Source organism: Diadema antillarum, unplaced genomic scaffold, assembly GCF_040938485.1.
Source record: "Diadema antillarum isolate AM-2024a unplaced genomic scaffold, OU_Dant_1.0 seq00000562_RagTag, whole genome shotgun sequence".
Lineage (NCBI taxonomy): Eukaryota > Metazoa > Echinodermata > Echinoidea > Diadematoida > Diadematidae > Diadema > Diadema antillarum.
Window position 1 is genome coordinate 1,244,901 of NW_027271501.1, and position 17,457 is coordinate 1,262,357.

The window sequence follows — 17,457 nt, forward strand, 5'->3', positions numbered from 1 at the left end:
AGAGCGATTCTAATAAAGTGTGGAACCCACACTTTATTACGATCGCTTTGTTTTACTTTGTTTTTGGATGTTTCAGGTATTCCAAACCCGATTTTCATCAAATAAACTTTGAATTCCTCTTCAACTGGTATGCTCTGTACTATATAATAAGTGTTTTCTTGGTATCTTGCAAAAAGTTAAAAACCCAATTCTCATCTCCACCAATACTGTACTACCCCTTTAAAGTGAGACATGTTTGGAGTGGCAGGGGTTGGCAGACTTCCAGTGTTTGTTGGCTCGTAAAACACTCCGCAAAGTAAATGGTATCTACTCATTCTCGGGTTATGCTGCTCAGTGCACAACTTGAATTACTGTATTCCAACATTCCCAGTACTCCAGATGGCTATGTGAGCATGGGACCATTGCGAGTATTGCGAGATAGCACGCCAGTACCTATTAGTATATTACCTCTTTCTACTCTGCTGGGCCCAGTGTGACAGTGTTGTTTGAATGTTGTAACTGCCAGATGCCGAGTTCCAACCCCAAGAGGAGGATAGCGACGATGAGGAAACTATCGATGTGGAGGAGAAGCAGGCGGCCAAGGACCGGCTCGAGTCGGGCGTGGACGAGGTTGAGCTCTTGCAGCGAGAGAGCGAGCTTCCCATCGAGGAGCTCCTCAGCTCCCTGCAGGAGGCCCAGGAGAAAGAAAGGAGGCGGCGAAGCTCAGGGAACAGTGACAAGTCCAAGCAGTCGGAGGACCAGCCAGATGGATCTCTCAGGGATATGGTATGTGACGGCTCTTTTTCTTACAGTTCCATTAGCTTGAATCTTTGTTTGAGCCATATGTAAACCATGCTTTGAAGCTATGTAAAAAACCTTTCAAAAAATGACAGAGAATTAACTTAGGAAATGAATGTTGCTTCTGGTGCATGTATTTATGTTTATCCCTTGGGCTATTTGACCATTTTTATTGTGTATGTGTTGTGTGAACTCTCATTACAGACATCTGTTAAAACTGAAGATAAAATTCTCCAACCATTATCTGTCTTAATATTTCATTCATCAGGCCTCATCATCAGAGAGCAAGACTGCTACAGAAAGCAAAGATGATGAGGACTTTTCTGCGGATGACGACCGAGAGGAGCGTAAGTACACCAGAAAACTTCAAAAAAAGTAAAACTTTGTATATTAAGACATGGACTTTAAAAGTGGGTAGAGGTCCACTGAATTTCATAATCTCTCTCTTGATGTGTGTGTGACTGCCAAATCCTGTGAAGTGAACAGAATTTTTGTGATTTGAATCAAACAGAAAACACAAATCCTGTGAATTAAACAAGAATTGTTGATATTTCAGACTTGACTTTCTTTCTGTACAAAGTGAGTATGTTCAAAAGGGACATGGAAATGAACTTTCCACTATGTATCCCTGAAATGTTGAAAACAGATGAGTAGACCTGCTTTATGAGTTATGATAGTCGAGCATTTTTATGCCTCCGCCAACGAAGTGGCCGGAGGCATATGTTTTCGGGTCGTCCGTCCGTCCGTCCGTACGTCCGTCCCGTTTTGTTTTTGTCGATCTCTCAAGAACCGTGAGGTGGTTTTGTATCAAACTTGGTATGAGGGTATATCCTGGGGGGATAATACTTTGTTTGGATTTTAGGGTCACGGGGTCAAAGGTCAAAGGTCACAGGTTATTTTGTGAAAAAAGGTTGAAATTTCATGTTTTTCTCCATATCTCGCAAATGGTTCAAGGTATCTTCATGGAACTTAGTATATATGCATGTACCAATGGGCAGTGATTATCTAGGGAAGTTGGGGGTCATGGGTCAAAGGTCAGGGGGGTCAAAGGTCAAGGTCAACTCCTCAAAATATCACTACTTTCCTTATATTTATGCAATGCCTGAAGGATTTTTTTAAAAACTTGATGTATGCATGTATAACCCAATATATATTCTGTGGGAAGTTTCTTGCCAAAAGGTCAAAGGTCAAGTGAAAGTGCTAAATTGCTCTTCTTCCTCCATATCTCAAAAGTAACTCAAGGTATTATCATGAAACTTACATATTTATGCATGTTCTACCTAACAGTGATTATCTTTGGAACTGTGAGGTCAAAGATCAAAGGCCAGGTTTAGATACTATTTTACCATTTGATACTGAAATTATACTTTTTCTCAATACCTTGAAAATTACTCAATGCATAAACTTATAAAAGGGTCAAAAGTCAAGTAAAAATCATCAGTTCCCCCAAATACCTGCACTCTGACATTTTAATCATTCATCCAATTGAACCTAGTTCTAGGAAAGTGAACATTCAGCACATTTGCGCAAACCTGTCATTTTAATATTTTGCCAATTGTGTGAAACTGTCATCACACATTGTCAAGACATTGTACTATAGACCTATTAGGAGAACCATGCATTATTGCGGAGGCATACACCAGTCGCCGTAGCGACATTTCTAGTTTTTTTTTCTACAAATGTTTTCTGTCTCGGATATATGTATCACAACATTACAAAATGCCAGTTTCTATGTGTGCATATGACACTACTGCAATCAAACTTTTTATCTCTACTTTCAGAGATCGATGATGAGGAAACCCTAGACGAACAGGAGGAAGCCGAGGGCGCTGTTGATCACAAAGCAGAGCTCGACGACCTCGCTGCCGAGGGGGAAATCCCCATTGAGGAGCTTCTAAAGCAGTACGAGGGTGCCTACGCCGAGGACTTTGAATTGCCTGACTCTGGTGATGAGAGTGAGGAAGAAGAGGAGCTAACATCTGAAGGTTAGCCTGGAATATTCTTGAGACAGTGCTGTAAAACACAATATTTTTGCGGCATTAAATTTTTGTGAATTGGAGCTGACAGTCTTTTTTCGCGACGTGAAATTTTTGCGAGTTGCTCTTAACATGCAATGCATATAGTGTAGACAAGAACTTTCATGTGCATTTTAATTTCGCGAATCTTGGCTCTCGCGAAATTCACAAAATTAGAATGCACCCAAACATTCCTCGTTTTACAGTACATGTACGAGGTGTATTTGTATTCTTCTCTTCTCATATCCATCTGTAGCGGATGTCCAACATGTGTGCTTCAGTATTCATATCTTATCATATCCGTCTGTAGTGGATGTCCAATGTGTGTGCTTCATTACAGTCCATAAAAAGATAGGACCCTTTTACAGAAACATAAATCATTCTTATTATACCCCCGCCAAACGAAGTTTGAAGGGGGTATATAGGAATCAGCGGACGGTCGGGCGGTTGGGCGGTCGGGCGGTCGGTCCGTTGCAAATCTTGCGTCGCGAACTACTTCCTCAGTTTTCAACCGATTCCCATAAAACTTGGCACAGATGTGTGCCTTGGGTTGTAGATGTGCAAGACGTATTTTTTGACAGTACCCAAAAGTACGTTGCCATGGTAACGGCATATTATGGGCAAAAATGGGTACAAATCTTGCGTCGCGAACTCCTCCCACAGTTTTTGATCAATTTTTATGAAATTAAGTACAGATGTTCATCTGAATATGTTAATGTGCAAGACACATATTTCCGCAGTGGCAAAAAGTGCGTTGCCATGGTAACGGCATGTTATTGGTAAAATATAGGGCAAAATGCTTCATGGCAAAACTGCTTCATCAGTGTTCTTCCAATTCTCATGGAATTCATATTGAATGTTTGTCTTAGGATATAGGTCAGCATGACACATTTCTTGACAGTGACAAAAAGTATGTTGCCATGGTAACAGCTCACATATTATGAGCCAAAATGATGGAAAATTTTGTGTTGCAAACTACTTCCTCAGTTTTTGCCCAATTTCCATGAAACTTGGTACAGATGTGTGCCTTTGGTTGTAGATGTGCAAGACGCATTTTTCGACAGTACCCGAAAGTACGTTGCCATGGTAACGGCATATTAATGGCAGAAGATCAAGGAAAGATCTTGCGGATTTAACTACTTCCTCAGTTTTTTGACCAAAGCTTATGAAATGTTGTTTTGACCAAAGCTTATGAAATGTTGTTTGGCGGGGGTATAACCAGTCGCTGTAGCGACATTTCTAGTTGATTTTATTTTTGCACAACAATTTCCATGGTCTAAATGAAGGTGATGTACACTTGTACACAAATGTTGCTACGTCTGTGTGGTTAGAACTGAGTGATCTTTGGCTCTGATCTGGTAAAGTGTGCATTACTTTCAAAGGTCATTGGTTGGGACCATATGAAATGGGAGTCAGAAACGACATGATGTCCTTTGATGAATACTCTGGTTTCTTCTGTTTTTCTGCACAACTAACACAATGTTCATGCTGAAACATTTGAGTGATTTCCAGGATTTAAAAAAAGATGGATTATAAAGCAGACATTAGAACAACTATAATCCTATAACTCTCCTCTTAACCCTAAAAAGACTGGGCTATTTTGGTAGCTCGAAAGACTGGGGGGGGGGGGGGGGGGGGCCTCAAGGGCCCCCCCTAAGATCTCGGCCGTGGATCGCGCGATCGTCGCGGAACTTTGCACAATGGTAGTGTGCGATGTAATCTACAAGATCGTGTTTTTAAATTTTAAAAAATAGTCTTCTCTTATTTTATTTTGATTAATTATGATAATTTATGCGAGAAATCAGAATCTTTCATCTAAATCAGTAAATAAAGCTCCAAAAGTGCTCATTTTTGGTATAATTATTCTTTGTGGCATTCTTAGCAAATGTACTTGAAAAAAAATTCGGTATCAAAATTAATTTCTTATTTATTTTATTGTTTCATGAATTTCTTATGTATTTCCTTGTTTTTTCGACCTTTTGTTTTTGTTGTTTTTTGTAACAAAATTTGTCACAGACACTTTTTGAAGCATAATACTCCTAAAACAAACTAATTTTAGCCATTGAGAGTAAAAATAAGCATATTTTTATGAACCATGTGAAAAAACTCAATTTGCATTGACTTTGTACACAAAATCAAATTTTTTAGCCATTTTTGGCCTCACATGCATGTACAAAAAGTCATGTAACTTCAGAACCGTACCCCCAGGCGTCACAAATTTGGTGTCAAAATGTGCGGGGAAACTCAAAAGAAAAAAGTCATGGAGCATCGCGGCGAGAGCATTGCGTGTTGCAGAGTAATCGTGCAAAATGTCGAGGGGGGGCCTCCGAGGCCCCCCCACCCCCAGTGCAGTTAGGGTTAAATTAGAATCAGTAGTTATGGAGTAGGGATGGATGGAAAAAGCTAGTGTACCCAAACACCTCAAGCATGTACTCCTGTTTTCTCTTTCTCTGTGTCCTGTAGAGTCCTCTTCAGAGGAGGAGGAGGAGGAGGAAGAGGAAGAGGAAGAAGCAGGAGGCGAAGGGGAAGATGAGCTGAAAGACGTCGGTATGGAGTACCTCATCAATCCCGACAAAGAGAAGGAGGAGTCTATGGAAAAAGCATCTCAGGTAACTATCCCTGCCTACTCCGAGTAGCTCAAGTCTCCATGTGGAGTTGTAGGCATAGTAGATATCTGTAAAATGTCATGTTCACACCAGTGTCCATTTGTTGTCCGAAATCCAGGTACAGAGCTGTGTTCTATGTTTGCAACAGAGAAATGAAAATAGTTTGTCTCTTAGTTTCTTCTCTGTGAGAATGATTTCTCAGATGCAGTCAACCTGAATGTAGAGGAATTCATTCAAAGTTCCATCATATGTGACTCTGCACCTCAAAACAAACAAAAAGTCGCCAGACATGAATTTTTAGTTAAGACCATATTCTGAAAGAGCAGACTTTAAGCTTTAAAATGATGTATAACTCAAATCAAATGGACTCTACTAACCTATCTAAATATTAGAAAGAAAGCACAAACTCAGGAAAAGTGTGAACTGAGAAAAGAGGCTCTGAAGTACAGTGTCTATTCAAGCGCTTAATCTTTACCAACCCGTGCTGGCTGTGCGATGAATGGGACAAAAAACAGGAAGTAAACCACCAGAATAACAACAATGACGTGATTATCAGATTAAACTGAAATTGAGCATGCCTCATTAACACATTCTGTCCATAATTAATGTCAACTTTCAAAGCAGTAGCATTATCCTTTCAAAAGTTACTAGAGTTGCAAGTGAAGAGAGTGGACAAGGTTTTTCAGAAATGAAAAAAGGATTCTAAAGACACACCTAATCACACAATTCTACCAAAAATGTTTGAGATAAACTGCTAAAAAACACACTTTCCTGCCCGTTTTATGATACCAAATTTAAGCATAATGTAAAAGAAGACCCGCTCTTTCAGAAAATATGAAAAAGTCAAGTTCGGCTAGGTTGACCCATATTCACTTATTTTCAGTCCTCACGCAAAATCAGTGTGTGCGACTTTATGTTCGTTTTGAGGTGCACAGTCACATATCTTGTTTGTGGCTGGAACTCAAGATTTTTCAATCAAGGATATGTCAAACTGGTAGTACAGTTAGCTTTGTAGCTGCATGTTTTGATGATTTGATCAATAGCAACATAGCTCAGTTGTTGATACTTTTTGCTATTCTGCAGACACCATGAAAAATGGACCATGGCACTAAGCAAGAATTGTGCAGAATTTTATATCTCGGAAAGGATTTCTATTATATATATCTCAAAGCTACGAAGTTCTTTTAAGAGCAGGTCAATCTTGGTCCAATAAAATTCCCTTTGATGCTGTGCTTGGAAATTTTACTTGAAGTGAACATCTCTGATTGTCATAGACAGGGCTGTTGTATTGAACAAAATGCTCACGATGCTCTCTCCTCTATTCTCTTGTTTAGGAAAAAACTGATGACTCTGGGCCAAACAAGGAGATCACTGACATAGCCGCAGCTGCCCAAAGCTTGCAACCAACAGGGTACACACTCTCAGACACACAGGTTAGTAAGAAAGTAGACATCTTTTTTTTTGTTGAAGGTTATTTTTGTGCGTGTCTCCTGCTGTCTTTACAACTGTTTCAAGTGTTAGTTTCCTCCAAGTGAAAGTCTCATGTAAGCATACTCAATATGATAGGGACTCGCATGAATAATTTTGATGTCAAATGCTGTCCCGCAATCAATGATTTCGTTCATGATGGTGTAGGCTATAGAACTCCTGTTCATGTAAAAATGCCAATTTTATGTGATCAGCAAATTTCATTTTGACAGAATTCATCCAATGGCTCAAATTCTGGATAGAGACTCTGTGTCATCAAGGTGTTCTTCGAAGAAATTTTCTTGTCTTTGTCTTTTTCCAATATGCACAAAATAAAGAGTCAGGATTGCTGCAGTCTGTTGCGACATTATGAAGTATATAGTCCTACTTTTCAACTAACTTGTTAGAACATGCTGTATACTGCCCAAAAATCTGAATCAGTGGTCATATGTTGCATAAACATATTTTACTGCTCTGCGCATGTTTAGAGAACCACAAGATCTTGATGTCTCGCACACATCATATGTTATAGATTTGAAATGGTGTATTCATACCTGAAGCATGATCCAGTTTATATGTGATCTGAATCTGCCGTGTGCATAGACCTAAGGCCCATTTCTTCTATGCCGCATCGAATGTCATGGATTTAGAAAGATCTGCTGACACCTTAAACTTGGTCCAGTTTTATGTCTGGTGTGAATCTTTCCGTATGCACAGGTGAAGACCAAAGTCCCATTCCTTCTGCGCCACAAGCTGCGGGAGTACCAGCACATTGGGCTGGACTGGCTGGTCACCATGCATGAGAAGAAGCTGAATGGCATCCTGGCCGATGAGATGGGCCTTGGCAAGACCATCCAGACCATCGCTCTCTTTGCCCATCTTGCCTGTGAAGACGGTGAGCTGCTTGCCAAGGTTTTTCATGAAATTTGGGTTCCCTGTCCCCCCAAAGTTATGTGTTGCTTTGATCATGTCTACTTGCAGGGTTTTGTTTGGCTGTGTGGACATCGTGTTGGTTACTTTAACTTTGGAGCTTTGCCTATCCTTTCCTCCTGTTTTGTCCTTTCAAAAGTAGAAACGAATGAACATAGTTGTATTGCTGTTTCCAGTTCACTAGTGCATAAAGAAGAGCTCTCAGTATTATATATATATATATTTTATTTATTTTTTTTTTTCAGTTTCAAAAATGAATGTGGCGAATCTGTAAAATGTGAATTTGAATGGGCAAACCTCTTTGAGCAGGTTCTACATATCAATGCTTGCTGACTGACTGGAAATGTTTTGCTCATGGATGATTTTGCAGCGTGCTGGGGACCCCACCTGTTGATAGTACCCACCAGTGTGATGCTGAACTGGGAAATGGAGCTGAAGAAGTGGTGCCCTGGCTTCAAGATCCTCACCTACTTTGGTAGTCAGAAGGAGAGGAAACAGAAGAGACAGGTCAGTTGTCAGTCTCGCTTGCTTGTTGCAAGAAAGCAATCTCTAATTTGACTGACTGTTGGATAAGTCCTCATTCTTGACCCTTCTCCGAGAAGGATATTTCCATGGACCTTCCACAAAGGCAAAGCAGTGGGATGCAAGTTTGTGAATTTCACACTCTAAGGTATAGTTAAAGTTTTTCTGAGATGACAATTTGTTGGACATGTTGTGCATTCCATATTCCGAGACCATTAATGTCCTGAGGTTTAGCGCACCCACCTATCGCCTTCAGTGATTTGCTGGGTGCTATCCAACCTCAAAGAGAAACTCTGTTGCCAATACCCAGGGACTGTCTGCACCATCAGACTCGTGGGGAAGTTTCTTCAGAGACAAAATCCTCTGTCATGCCACACAGAACCCTTAATCACTTCTCAGGGCACAGTCAGATCCTGTATATGTGTTGTTTTTTAATGTATGTCTTCCTCACTTTCCCAGTTTACAGGGATATGAGAGTTCAGAGTTTAATCTAAATTTCAGACATTCTTTCTCTGCCCAAACCCTATTTTTAAAACTTTTTGCTTCAAAAGTTTCAGACGTTTTTCTGCAAGTACTCTCACACCCCTTCATTTGTAATGCATCGCTTTGCTGATGCTTTGGAGATCGGGGCATCTAGTGCGAAGAATCTGTGAGAGTGTGAAATGAAACTTCTTAATTTCCATGTCCAATGGAAGGTGTACTTATGACTTATGATTTCCTCCTTTTGATTCTCACGATGTAGGGCTGGACCAAGACCAATGCCTTCCACGTCTGCATCACATCCTACAAGCTGGTCATTCAGGACCATCAGTCATTCCGCAGGAAGAAGTGGAAGTACCTTGTCCTGGACGAGGCGCAGAACATCAAGAACTTCAAGTCCCAGAGGTGGGCCTAGTTTGCCTCAAATAATTATAAAAGCTTCCCTGTCTTACACTTGAGTCGAAACATGTTTGTGTGTTGCAGTGCATCCCATGTTACTGTCCATGCCATGTATTTCGCAAGCGTTAAATTTTGCCAGACGTGACTTGTAAGACAGTTACGTAGGTGGCTAAATTCACAGTTGAGAACCACAGAAAAGGGATGGGAAATTACTGTAATTCCTTTTCCAGATGTGAAGTTAGTGTCTTTCCCATCTTAGAGACACTATGATTTGCTTTGTGTTACGGGATGCAATATTTTAGAATATTCATTTCACAGTTCCCTGGTCACCAAAGTGAAGCCACAATGACATGTGTGGCATAGACAGTACACTTTATAGAGAAGAATTAAGGGTTGACACTACCTCCAATATGTGAGTCCAATTTTTTGTGAATAAGGACTTCCCGGCGATTTTGTGAGTGGTTAAATTAATATTGGTGGAGTACAGTACTGAATGAAGAAAATGTATGCTTGCATGCCACATTCATGTCAGGATCAGTGTCAATATTTTTTGCCAGTCTTTAAATTCGCGAATAGCACCTGACTCTCGCAGTTGGGGAAAATGAAACCCTCACAAGATATTCAGTGGATATAGTAGTTCTCTGGAAAATTAGAGCTTCCGCAAATACTTGTGCCATAAGGACATAATTGAATTTCCATGCCAATAATTATATTAGAGGTAAAGTTAATGATGCCAACCCTGTTAGGTTTGACCTCTCACTGTAAGTATGCACTCGTCCATTCCAGGTGGCAGACTCTTCTGAATTTCGGCAGCCAGCGTCGCCTCCTGCTGACCGGCACTCCGCTCCAGAACAACCTGATGGAGCTGTGGTCACTCATGCACTTCCTCATGCCTCACGTCTTCCAGTCGCACCGGGAGTTCAAGGAGTGGTTCTCCAATCCCCTGGGCGGCATGATCGAGGGCACGCAGGAGTACAACGAGGGCATCGTGCGAAGGCTACACAAGGTGAGAGAGCCTGGAGAGGAGACTAGAGACTGAGAAGTGAGGGGTGGTGGTGTGTTGCACCATCAGCATGTTGTACTTATTCCTTGCGCTGTATACAAAGCAAACATCCTTGTGATTTCTTGGTATTATCAGACTTTTTAGGAGAATTGGGATTTAATACCATTAATGATCCCTTGTAATTTCCTTATAATTAGGCTTGTTTTGAGTGCAGAGTTCGAGTTCTATCAGAAAAAAATATTAAGAAAAAGGTCTTGACCTTTTATGTTCAAATTTTGAAATGCTATGAAAGTGAATTTGATATCATGTGACAGAAGGTTGATGTGATGAACTATGCACATAGATGTGACATTGCTCTGAATTGTGGTGAATGAGATTGTCTGTTGTACTGTCCTCAACATGCAGTATTTTGATTAAGTTGGTTTTAAAGAAATCATTGGAACTATATTGCAGTGATGATTTTGCCTTGTAATGATGCATCCCTCATATGCTGGCTTAAGTGTGACTTTCAAGTCACGTGAAGGGAACCACATTGTATTCGTACTGTCTGAACAAGGCTCAATTTGTTAGACTTGTCACCTTATATTGCCATCCTGTAGATGTGTTCATACTACTGCAGCTATCAATACAATCCAGTAGACTAGCAGTTTCAGTCAACATGGTACTTGTTCAGGGCTTTCTAAAATTTAGTCTTCAGCAACTGGCTCTAAACGTTGGTAAAACAGCTAAATAAGATAAGGGTAGGTGTAAGCTACTGCTGCTCAACAGCTTAAGAGAAACTTGTAAAGCTACATGTCAATATTTGACCAGAAACTCCTCTACTCATTCTCGTGCATCTGCTGTAGAAGGTAAAGTTTTGCTAGCAAGGCAGTATTGAAATGAAGTCATGACAAGTCATTGAATTCTGCTGCCAAAGCAGTGATGCAGAGAGGTGATATCACACGACTGTCTTGTCTTTGCCTGCGCCAGGTGTTGAGGCCGTTCCTACTGAGGCGACTGAAGAGCCAGGTGGAGAAACAGCTCCCCCAGAAATACGAGCACGTCATTCGATGTAGGCTGTCCAAGAGGCAGAGATACCTGTATGATGACTTCATGTCACAAACCAAGTGAGTTCTCCATCCGACAGAGATGCCAACTGTTACCTTTTGCTTTCTTCCTTTTTTTTTTTTCAGAATTTCATACTGTTTTATATATCTCTGAAAATAAATAGGATAGGATCCATGCTGCTACTTTTTTTAATCTCAAAATTGCATATCTTACACAGGTCTGTCACAGGAAAGGTACAAGTACATTTTTTTTTTCCTTCACCAAAAAAAAATGCTTTTTTCCACTCAGAATACTGCATTACTGTTTACCACGTTGCCAGCCCTGATCCAGGAGGATGTCTATCATAGTGTGTATTTGTCTGTTATGTTATAAAGTCTCTGGGCTCCTCCTTCAAGACTGTCAGAATCAAGGGCATGGATTGAAAATGTTCACAAAATTTTTGAAATATGAGGCCAGCATTCAACTATGCCGTAAAATCTAGTCCGCTTTACAACAGATCCAGCTCTGACTGAAAACTAAATAATGCAATCAGCTACACGGCACCAACCAAAATGATAGCGTAACAATGCAGGGAAGTTGAGTCTCTTGATAAATGGTTGCTTGAGAATTCAGCTTATACTTATGTTTTCTTCAAGTTCTCAGGATAGTATTGACAGATTGAGATATGTGAGTAGTACATATTTCTTCTGTGGTCAGTATGCTTAAAGACATTCTTGCAATAATCACTTGTATTTCCTTGTTTGGCCAACAGGACCAAAGAGACGCTGGCCACTGGTCACTTCATGAGCGTCATCAACGTCCTGATGCAGCTGCGGAAAGTCTGCAACCACCCAGACCTGTTTGAGCCCCGCCCCATCAGGTCCCCGTTCATCATGACTGGCCTGTTGTACTACACCGCCTCCCTGGTCCATCGGGTGCTGGAGTATAACCCCCTACAGGTTAGTGTTAGGCTCTTTTGGTAGCCCGAACAGACTGAGGCAAAGGTACTGTAGGTTCACAGTACCTTGTACATGTGTTTGGTGTGTAAGGTTATGAGAAGTGATATTCTTCCACAGATGTATGGAAGAGGAGAATGGAATGATGTCATCGGCATTGTTTTCAGGTATATTCATAATTCTCTTCTGCAGGGGTCGCACTTAACTTTTTTTTTAACTAGCCAGGCGGACTACTTAGAATCAATTTTGACACTGAAGCAATATTTTGGCTAGCCAGACGGACTAGTTACTTCAGAATTTTATGATTTTTAGCTAGTCCGACATGATTTTGGGTGGCCAATGGCCAGCGGACCATCGCCAATTTCGAACCCTGGTTAGAATGGAGAGGAGGGTAACAGAATCCCAATTAAGTAAGTTAGATAGCTAGCTAGTTACTTCCTGTGGTCAGTTACTTCGTTTAATAATAATAATAATAATAATAATTGATATGATTTATATAGCGCCAAATCCACTCTGCAGAGTGCTCTAGGCGCGGGAGGAAGAGAAAGTGAAGGAGATAAAGGACATACAAATATCAAATACATGTAATGAGTAATCAAATTGAGTTTAATAGGTTAGTCAGTAGTCAGTCAGTCAGATGGTTATATTGTCTCTAGTAGGCTCTTCATTTCCTTGTAAAGCAGTCAGAATGTTGCAACTGATTAACAAATTGCCTTACATTGATTGAAATATGCACCAAATTAATCAGTGTTTTAGTAGTAGTGATGAATTAAAAAAAAAAAAAAAATTGCTGGCATACATACTCGGGCTGGATTCAAACCAGTGATCTTCTGATAACTGGACAGGCGTTTTCTGGACCACTGAGCTTCCACCCGACAACCAGTGCTGGTTCTAATCCTTACAGCATGCAGTGTGTACTGCATATCTATTCAAATTAATAAATTCTTGCGTCAAGTTGTTTTTTCGTGCAACTGATTGGCAAATTGCCCTGTATTAACGTAAATGTAAATGTTATTGGTTGCTTCTTTGCCTCTTCTTAACCCAACAGCATGTGAGTTTGCAGGCACTAAACCTGTGTATAGCTGACCTGGAGATCTCCATGCCAGCCTACGGCGCACACAGAACCTGCCAGCTGCAGACACCACGCAAGTTGATAGAGGAGATAGACTCCGCCCCAGACCCTCCCCCAAGGCCGCCAAAGGTCAAAGTGAAGCCAGGCAAACTCTACCCGTCCTCCATGGCTCTTCAGGCTCAGAAGGAAGGTAGTGAAAATATGTATTTATTTCCATGTGCATGAATTTTTTTTGCAAATTTTGCAAGGAGCTACAATTCACAAAAGTAAAAATGCACTTCAAAGTTTTGTCTACACAATCCAGTACTTGCAGTATTCTCATATATTTTCTTGGTTGGCCATTCACAATTGTTTTTGGTTATACAGTATATTGTGCTGTCTCTTTCAGGAAAGAAAAAATATGTTTGTTTTTTTTTCTATCAAAAATATGCCATTTGAGCCCTCAGAATGCAGCAATGCTGGTGACAAGGTTGGCATCCCTATCATTAGCAGGACACTTAATCCTCATACCTAATCTTTTGGCTGGGACCTTTGCCATCAATCCAAAATTGCTGTCTGAAATTCTTTGCTTCATAAGCAGTCATGCCAGGCAAATCGATACCTCAAAGGACACATGAATGTGACACCTTGTCAATCAAACCAATTTCGTGTTTGATCACTGTTGATATGACATGGGTTCAAACTGGCACAAAAAAAAAAAAAAAGATAGAAAGTTAGGATACCATCATTGATAGTTCATGGAAAGCTTGCAGTGAAGGGTTTGATGGGTCAGGATTCAGCAAAAGTTGCTTTGAAGTCAATCTATAGGTGCAAATGAATATCAGCAAAAGAACTTACTGGAATCAATCATATATTTGTATTAACGTTTTGAAATCTTAAAGGGGCATTCCGGACGATTTTCATAATTTCACATCATGTAATACATAAATCGACAGCTCCATGTATAGATTTGTGGAATTTATTCTGGTCCTTAGAGCAGAGAAACCAATAAATTGAAAATCTTAAACAAATTACACTGAACAGTGTTGATGACATCAGAGCCTCATATATTTCAGAAATGTAGCAGTGTAATTCCATTACAATACCGCTTGCTCAACAAGTTCACCTGTAAAAAATCTATGCATGCCTTCTTCTTTTGTTCTGCTTCCTTGAGCCCCAAGTCATGCATTCTTATGGTGAGGCTGACATGTCATCATCCTTGTTCATTGCAATTTGTTACAAATTTTGAAAACATTCTCATTCCTTATCCGAGTCACTATAAATTCTGAAACTCTGTACTCAGTTTGACTAATTTATAGTTGTTCAAATGTAAAAGTCTGAAAATCATCCGGAGGTCTCCTTTAACCCTAAAAAGATTGGGCTATTTTGGTAGCTCGAAAGACTGGGGGGGGGCCTAAAGGGCCCCCCCTTAAGATCTCGGCCGTGGATCGCGCGATCGCCGCGGAAATTTGCACAATGGTAGTGTGCGATGTAATCTACAAGATTGTATATTTAAATTTTCCAAAATAGTCTTCTTTTATTTTGTTTTGATTAATTATGCTAATTTATGCGAGAAATCAGACTTTTTTATCTAAATCAGTAAATAAAGCTCCAAAAGTGCTCATTTTTGGTCTAGATATTCTTTGTAGCATTCTTAGCAAATGTACTTGAAAAAAAATTCGGTATCAAAATTAATTTCTTATTTATTTTTTTGTTTTATGAATTTCTTATGTATTTCTTTGCTTTTTCGACCTTTTGTTTTTGTTTTTTTTTTCAGCAAAATTTGTGGCAGACCCTTTTTGAAGCATACTACTAAAACAAATTGATTTTAGCCATTGAGAGTAAAAATAAGCATATTTATATGAACCATGTGATAAAACTCAATTTGTATTGACTTTGTACACAAAATCACATTTTTGAGCCATTTTCGGTCTCACGTGCATGTACAAAAAGTTATGTAACTTCAGAACCGTACCCCCGGGCGTCACAAATTTGGTGTCAAAATGTGCGGGAAACTCGAAAGAAAAAAGTCATAGAGCATCGCGGCGAGAGCACTGCGTGTTGCTGAGTAATCGCGCGAAATGTCGAGGGGGGGGGGCCTTTTAGGCCCCTCCCCCCCCCCCAGTCTTTTTAGGGTTAACCCTAACTAGGCCGGGCTATTTAGGTAGTTGATAGAGCCGGGGGGGGGGGGGGGGGGGCCTCCCAGGCCCCCCCCCCTCCAGATCTCGGCCTTCGACCGCGCGATCGCGACGAAAATTGGCACACACATTGCCTATGATGTAATCTAAAATACCATGAAGTTAATTTTTCAAAAAAATCATCATTTATGCTAAATTATGCTAATTTATGCATGATGATGCATAAAATCAGACTATTTGGTATAAATCACAAAAAAAAGCTCAAAACAGGCACATTTTATGTGTAAATATTCTTTTTAGTGTCCTCAGCAAATGCAAAAAAAAAAAATTGTGATATCAGAAAAAGTTCTTATGTATTTTATTGTTTTTTGAATTTCTTATGTATTTCTTTGTTTTTTCGACTTTATGTTATTCATTGTTTTTTCGATGAAATTTGTCTGCGACATCGCTCTGAACAAGAAAATATGTTATTCATTGATTTTAATCAATAAAACACCAAAATAATCACGCTTTTATGAAATTTGCCAGTAAGCACAGTTTGCATTGAAATTGTACACGAATTAACGTTTTTGAGCAATTTTTGGTCTGACATGCATGTACATATTTATGCGTAACTTCAGAACCGCGCGCCCGCGCGTCGCAAATTTGGTGTCAAAAGACGCGGGAGACTCGAAAGAAAAAAGTCATGAAACATCGCGGCGATAGCTTTTTGCGATTGCGATACATCGCGCGGAATGTCGAGGGGGGGGGCCTCCCCCCCCCCCCCCCCCCCCCCCGGCCTAGTTAGGGTTAAGAGAGCCTAGGGTTTCATGGTAAACTTTGTGCTTGTCCTGCATGGTCAACTCTGGCAGAACTTGGATGGAGTTGAAATTAAATTTTGTGTCTGCTTTCTTTGCCGCGTGTGTTCCTGCCTCCAGCTGCAAGACAGAGCCCCTCCCAGGTGAACAGACCCAGTGACAGAGCTTCCCCCTCAGCAGTACAGGTACACGGTCGGGGCTCGCCTACCGTTGTCAGGGTAGCATCGCCCGTCAACAAGGGAGCACCGGGGTCTCCAGGTCTGACCCAGGTCCTCATTCGGTCACCATCAGGGGTGAATCTTCAGGCGAAAACACCAACTCCTCAAGGTATGGCTTGATTGCTCCTCACAATACAGAGACACACACCAGTAGGAGACCCTGCATCACAAAGTTAGGGCAGGTTCTGAGAGAGCAGACTCTTGAGGTTTGAAAATGATGTATAAGTCATTTATTATGCACTTTCCTAACCTATCTATTTAACGGAAAGAATATACACCTTGGAAAAGTGTTTACTGAGAAAAGAGGCTTAGTTCAGGACTATTCAAGTGCTTAATCTCACAAAGCTATGCCCTGTGCAATGAATCAGACAAAAACAAGATGTAAAATTTGTGTGTACACCATTTCTCTAAGTGTGTGCTTGTTACCTCCTGAACTCAATGCCTCTGGCAGTCACAGCATCTCCCTGTGCCTTCTGCCTCTGTTAGATCATGTACTGATTCCACTGATTTTGATATAAGTAACTTGCCTGAAGGTAGATAATGGAAGCTAAAATAATTCCTCCAGAAAATGGATTACAGCACTCTTTATGGAAACTGCTCTTAGCTGCCCTTGTTATTGTAAAAGTGGTTTCTTTCGCAGTGGTTTTATTTTTGCGTTTTTAAACTCGAATTTAACATCACGCGAAAATGTTTTGAACTCGCCACTTGTTTCAACGCTATTGCGCACATGCATACACAAAGATTCCGTATATATAGTGTATTGATGGTCAACAGACACACAGCGATACCGCGCAATGTAGGTACAAGCATGTTATAAAGTACTCGAGAGACGGGATTTCAGGTACGCCTGCCTTTAATTCTAATTTCTATTTAATAAATAAAAGAATAATTGGATTAAAGTTTGGGTTTTCATGTGCAAAATAAAACAGTTTTTGCCGACTGAATTCACAGATTTTGCCGACCGCTAATTTAAACACACGCGAAAAAGTCAGCACCGATGGAAACCGCAAAAATATCTGTACACGAAAGAAACCACTTTTACAGTAGTTCATCTCTTCCATATGAAATGCTG

General features: G+C 40.4%; 1 protein-coding gene across 1 annotated transcript in view; it reads left to right on the top strand.

The window, feature by feature from the left end:
- Positions 1-17,457, top strand: part of LOC139735020 (helicase domino-like) — a 77,221-nt gene that overhangs the window by 13,344 nt on the left and 46,420 nt on the right. Inside the window, exons 9-21 of the mRNA XM_071645794.1 lie at positions 506-765; positions 1,046-1,124; positions 2,559-2,762; positions 5,256-5,401; positions 6,733-6,831; positions 7,583-7,760; positions 8,166-8,302; positions 9,060-9,202; positions 9,983-10,202; positions 11,169-11,305; positions 11,998-12,184; positions 13,230-13,443; positions 16,288-16,489. Of these exons, the coding sequence (XP_071501895.1) occupies positions 506-765; positions 1,046-1,124; positions 2,559-2,762; positions 5,256-5,401; positions 6,733-6,831; positions 7,583-7,760; positions 8,166-8,302; positions 9,060-9,202; positions 9,983-10,202; positions 11,169-11,305; positions 11,998-12,184; positions 13,230-13,443; positions 16,288-16,489 (2,206 nt within the window). The remainder of the gene's footprint in view (positions 1-505; positions 766-1,045; positions 1,125-2,558; positions 2,763-5,255; positions 5,402-6,732; positions 6,832-7,582; positions 7,761-8,165; positions 8,303-9,059; positions 9,203-9,982; positions 10,203-11,168; positions 11,306-11,997; positions 12,185-13,229; positions 13,444-16,287; positions 16,490-17,457) is intronic.